Genomic DNA, 5,849 nt, shown 5'->3' with positions numbered 1-5,849 from the left:
AGATCCCACTTAGTAGTTTCGATTTTGGCCGAGCCTCAGAACCTTTTAAGGAGTTTGAAAACTGGGTAGGACTTTGTGTGTCTTGAAGTTGTAAAGGCCTTGGGCTTGCTGTCACAGTCTCTTTGAGAAGTGAAGTAGGCAGGAAGTCCTGCTCCTAACCAGGACTCGACAGCTGCTGGGAAACAGAAGATGAGTTTTCTTCCATAGAGAGACACTGGACACACCCACCACGCTCCAAGGCGGGCCTCGTGCTCAGAGTAGCTGGCCACCACAAACTGGACTCAATGATTTGGCTTGGGGTTGGGGGAGGTTAGTGATTCAAAGACTGCAGATAGTCCTACTAGCTGCTCTGAGGGCACAGAGTGTGGTGAGAGGGGAGTACAGGGTCAGCAAATGCTTTCTAGTGATACTGACCCAGAGTAGAGAGGTGTGGGGCTGAATCATGGAGGGTTTGATAATGGCGATGTGTTGACCACCATCCTGAGGACACTATCCCACACAGACTGAATCTGGCGCCCATCCCCAGCCTTCAGCCTGACTTTCCAGGCATTCTTTGCTCTAATTCTAAGCTGTTGAGGCAGAAGACCTGATTTTGAAAATGCCTGGGTCTGTCCGGAGGAAACTGAGCAGGTACCATCTCTTCGCAGGAAACTCAACTTTTTCCTGTGATCTCCCTTCCACTAATACCCATGTTCCCTGGCCTGTGGGATAGGTTAGGGAGCTAGCATCGCTGACCTCGTGGACAAGAACAGTAGTTCTATGTCCCAACCTTGAGTCAGGCGGGGCACATATGAGACAGTGAGCTGGATGGTGTGCAGCCAGGGCCCTCCCAGCATAGAGAAGAGGCCTGAATCCCATCACTGAGTGCTGGGAATCGAGTGTCCACCAGCATGAGGCAGGGCACAGTGTGGGTTCTCACTTCCTCCTCTATTTCTCCGGGTTGAGTCCAGGCTAAATTGTGTCCTCTCCCCCCTTAACTAGGCTCCCAGAGAGGCTGTGCTCCAGCTCCTTACAGAACCACGCTTTTCCCTTCTGGGCTCTCAGGTGCTTTTACTGTTCTGCAGTTTATAATGTACAGAGGGCGCGATATGTAAGTTCAGGTGGAAAAGAAAAAGCAAATCATGCGTTACATCTTGATCAACTCACCAGCTGCCAACAACGTGCTAAGTATAAATAACAGATACGTACAGCTAATGGTGGGAGAAAGCCATTGTTTCCTTCATAGTCCATTCAAGAATTCAAGACAGTTCACATGTATCTCTTTTGTCTGTGTTCTATGTGTGTGTCCATGTGTGGCCGTTCATGTGTGGAGACCAGAGGTCAATGTCAGGTTACTTCCTCTCCACCTTAATCTCTATCTATCTATCTATCTATCTATCTATCTATCTATCTATCTATCTATCTATCTATCTATCTAATCTATCTGGAGACAGGGTCTTTACTGAACCTGGAGCTCTGATTTGGCTAGACTAGCACTCAATACATGCCTACCATGTTTGAGTAGGTAGAAAAGTATAACCTCTGGATTCTGAAGATTTGGGTTCAAGACCAAGACTTTCTACTCACGACTTGAGCAACCTTGGTCGTTAGTCACTCCAATCCTCAGTTTCCTCATGTGGGAGTGGAAATACTATGACAGGGTTATTGGGAAGATCACTTAAGACAACAACAAAAAACGGAACAGGAAGGATGGCTCAGTCGACTTGAGTGCTTGTTGCTCTCATAGAGGACCTGGGATGGCTCACAACATCATAATCCTCCAGTTCCAGGGGATCCTATGCACTCACCTGACCTCCTCAGCTTCCAGGCACACATGTACTGCACAAACATGCATGCAAACAAAACACTCAGACATGCAAAAACAAGAAAATCTAGGAACAAATTAGAAAATAGGGAGAATTATCATAAACACACAAAATTAAGTAGAAACAACAACAGCAAAACTAATAAAATCCTGATTATTGATTGGGAGATGAAGTTAACAGTGAGATTAGGGCTCCTTGCAAAGGCATAAAAAAATTCATGATGGAGCTGGGTGGTGGTGGCGCACGCCTTTAATCCCAGCACTTGGGAGGCAGAGGCAGGCGGATCTTTGGATCTTTATGAGTTCGAGACCAGCCTGGTCTACAAGAGCTAGTTCCAGGACAGGCTCCAAAGCTACGGAGAAACCCTGTCTCGAAGAAAAAAAAATCATGATGGCCAAATGGTAGCTCAATGTCTAATGGGAAAGCCACCAGACTTTGGATCCACGCAGATCAGGAATTTGTGATATTAGACAGTAGTATCTTTTGCATGGAGGAGAATCCATCCCATAATACCCCAAAACTCAGTGCCAATAAAGCAGTTAGAGAATTCATGGGCCTTCGGGAGAGGGCGTGGCTCCTGTCAACTTCCTGAGCCCTCTACCGGAACCGGCTCATGCCCCGGAAGCAGTTGTTTCGCTGTTTTAGATCGGCCTGGGCTAGAGTACCGGAGCCGACATCATGCTGCTTTCTGCCGCGTCTTGTAAGTAGGTTTGAGGCGGCGGCAGGGCCCGCGGCGTGGGGCCGAGACGGTGACAGACAGGTCGTGGGGTGGAGCCAGGCGGGGAAGCTGCCACCCGGCGCGCACCTCCCGGGTCTGGGCTCCGCTGTCCTCCATAGGGACGAGAATCGCCCCGGCAGCCACGGTGTCACCGGTCCTCTGGCTCCCCACTGACTTCCTGCTGCGAGGGCGTTCTCGCCTCACGTGACTTGGCTGAAGTTTGCAAAGTTCACCTGTTAAGACAGGAGGCTGTTACAGTGCAAATGATCGCACCATTGAAGGGTGAAGAGAGCACAGACTAATTTAGAAAGACTTTAAAGTGCCAGCCAACTGCATGGATTGTCTTAAAAAAAAAAAAAAGCATTCAAAGTTTTGTTGGTCTGATTACTCTTTATTATCCAGGAAAGGTACTTTAGGGTAAACGTGGCCTATTTCTTAAGTGTTTTGGGTTATTATTGATGTTTATAAGCACTTTGCGTAAAATAAATAATAAATGTATTTTTTTATTTTTCTCTTTCAACCTTTACACAAAAAAAGTTGCCAAGAGCAAGTCAAAGTAAGTAAAAGCGTTTGTTTTTAAACTTTGCTTATTGGGGTTGGTAGTCTAGCTGCGGCCAGTTTATCTGTCTCTTAAGCCAGTGTTTGCTTTCCTCAAAGTTGATATAGGGTTATTTATTGCTTTTTTTTTGAATTTTTTGTTTTTTTGATTTTTTTTTGTTTTGTATTTATTGCTTATTTTGTCGGTGTGAAAATAAAAATACAGATGCATTTTGACTTGATGATAGTGCTGCTGTTTGGTAATTCTGCCCCAGGTTGCAAATCCCTAACTTGAAAATGCATTTAATACCGGAACCACAGAACGCATAGCTCAGCAACTCAGCCCATGTGCACGATTGGCTGCTGCCTCTTAAGTTTGTGGCTGATAGGAGCTATGGTACCCGCTGCCCAGCATCTCCCAAGAATCCCCATTACTGGCCCAGGAAAAGACGTAGTTGGAAATCTGGCCTCTTCCAAAGTGTGGCACTGTCCTGTTTGCCTCCAGTCCCACTGAGTAGCCTCTGGTCAGCATTCATGTCGTTTGTTTAAAGGAGCTTTGGCTTCTTCTCTCATCTCAGGGCTTATCTGTTGCTGTCAGGCCATTATTATGTTTCTATCAGCACCAAAATTCTATTTCCTCAGAGTGAGGACCAAGATTCACTTTCCTGGAGTCTTCTGCAGGAATCTACAGATACCTTTGATTGATTAAATCCGAGAGCCTGTTTATAGGTTTGGAAATCAGTCTAAGCACTAGAAACAATGTGTGGCTAAACATGAGGCTGTGGACTGACCTCCACAAGGATAGACCCATGCCTTGCCTCTCCCCGTTTGCCAGTTCATCTTCTGTTCCATAGTTTTAGCCCTGAGAGGATGCAGACTTAGTTTTTTGCTTCTTGTAGGACTCCTTATAGAGTAAGGACCCCACAGAGATTTGTTGAATCTTCAGGAATGAATGAATGAATGATTATGTAAACACGCCTCCCACCCCACAGTGCTGGGGATTGAACCTAGGGCCAAATGCGTGCTGGTCAAATGCTCTCTTACTGAATCCTGCCCAGCCCTTTTTTTATTTGTTTATTTTTCTAAGTTTTCAGATAAGCCTGATTGAGTTTCCCAGGCTGACTGTGAACTTGTGAACTTCCTACTCCCGGCTCCTGAATGTTAGGGTTACTGGTTTGCGTCCCCAGACCTGGCATCATTGTCTTTCTTAATCCATCAACCAATACTGCGTTGATCCTCAGAGGCACTGTTCTGAACATCACTGCGGAATGTGGTCTTTTTGGCTTTATTTTGTGTTTTGAAATAGGATCTGGAAGGATGATGGCTCAGTCGACTTGAGTGTTTGTTGCTCTCATAGAGGACCTGGGTTTGGTTCCCAGTGCAGGACTGGACTGTAGTTCAGTCCAGGTTGGTTTTCAACTTATTATCAGCAATCCTCCTGTCTGAGCCTTCAGAGTGATTATAGGAGTGAGCTACCATGCCTGGCTGTAATGTGGTCTTGAATGCGTTAGATGTTTTGGGAATGGCAGGAGAAATGATGTCTTATGTGGGCCGACAAAGATAACACACACACATGACAGAGTAGCAGTACGGGTATTCAAAGGGCCAGGGAGGCAAGCAGTAAGTTTTATGGTTTGGATAACTAATTTAAATGAAATATGAAGGTGTCCAGGGCTTGTACATTAGTGATGCTAACTTCAGATCTCTTTAATTTTGTCCCTTCCTGATTGAACTGCCTCCATCATTTTGGAAGAATTGGCTTTTTGAGGCAGCATCTTCAAAGTTACCCATGGGCCAGCTGTGACTGCCTGCTATTGTTTATTCTGGCTCCTGCTCCTCGTGGAGTGGTGCCAGAGGTTCTTGATCAGTTCTGGTGTTTGGTGAGGTTGTTACCAGGTCCCGGTAGGTAACTACCTCGGGGTTCAGAGCCATTGAAATTGCTTTATGAGAAATATAGGCTGTCGTAGCACAGACCCTTCTTAGGATGAAGTAATATTCATAATTACTTTGATTCCACAAAATTCAACAAGTGTGCTGCGTGTTCTTGGTGGCCTGGTGTGTTTCCTCAGCTCTTAACAGTGTACTTTTTCATCTTAGAACCATTCTGGTCAGGCTGGTGAGCCAAGCTGGGACAGGTTTCGCCTTCAACCACAAGAGAAGCCGACTCCGAGAAAAGCTGACTCTTCTGCATTATGATCCAATTGGTAAGACTCAGAGAAGTGATGTCCCAGCAGGGGAGTGATGTCCCAGCAGGGGAGTGATGTCCCAGCAGGGGAGTGATGTCCCAGCAGGGGAGTGATGCCACAGCAGGCCTCTGACTCCTTTCCCGAATGAGTGTCTTTGGTGATTTTGTGCCCCTTTGAAATCGTGACATTTCTTCACTGTGTTTATTATAGCAGTAGCTGCCGTGCTGGGGTTGGGTACACCAGGATGTCAAACTCAGTCTCTGCTCTTGGTTTGGGAGGGAGAGGGAAGAAGTGACAATGTGATAATAAGTTACACGAGTAAGATCACTGCGATGCTGGGATGTGGTGGGACTGGAGCTGTGGGAGGTGCACTAGAGCTAGGACAGATAGGCAGAGTCCCCAGGTACTCGAGAATTAGTTTTGTAAAGGTAGGAAATCAACCATGCAAAGAATAGAGGCAGTAGCTATCTGTGGAGGGGAGGGTGTGGTCCAATGGGCTAGTCACAAGCTTCAGATATGATTTAAATGAGTAGAGAGTATATGTTGGTACATTGGACAGAAAATTTGATTTTTCTTTCTTTTTTCTTCTTTTCTTTCTTTCTT

General features: G+C 46.1%; 1 protein-coding gene across 1 annotated transcript in view; it reads left to right on the top strand.

Moving 5' to 3' along the window:
• Positions 1–2,420: 2,420 nt before the first annotated feature.
• Positions 2,421–5,849, top strand: part of Mrpl33 (mitochondrial ribosomal protein L33) — a 7,987-nt gene continuing 4,558 nt past the window's right edge. The window contains exons 1-3 of the mRNA XM_005367965.2: positions 2,421–2,505; positions 3,061–3,079; positions 5,158–5,264. Coding sequence (XP_005368022.1) covers positions 2,484–2,505; positions 3,061–3,079; positions 5,158–5,264 — 148 coding nt within the window. The 5' untranslated portion in view covers positions 2,421–2,483. The remainder of the gene's footprint in view (positions 2,506–3,060; positions 3,080–5,157; positions 5,265–5,849) is intronic.

This window comes from Microtus ochrogaster, unplaced genomic scaffold (genome assembly GCF_000317375.1).
Source record: "Microtus ochrogaster isolate Prairie Vole_2 unplaced genomic scaffold, MicOch1.0 UNK26, whole genome shotgun sequence".
Lineage (NCBI taxonomy): Eukaryota > Metazoa > Chordata > Mammalia > Rodentia > Cricetidae > Microtus > Microtus ochrogaster.
Note: the sequence above shows the minus strand (reverse complement) of the source record. Positions and strands in the feature narration are given on the sequence as shown.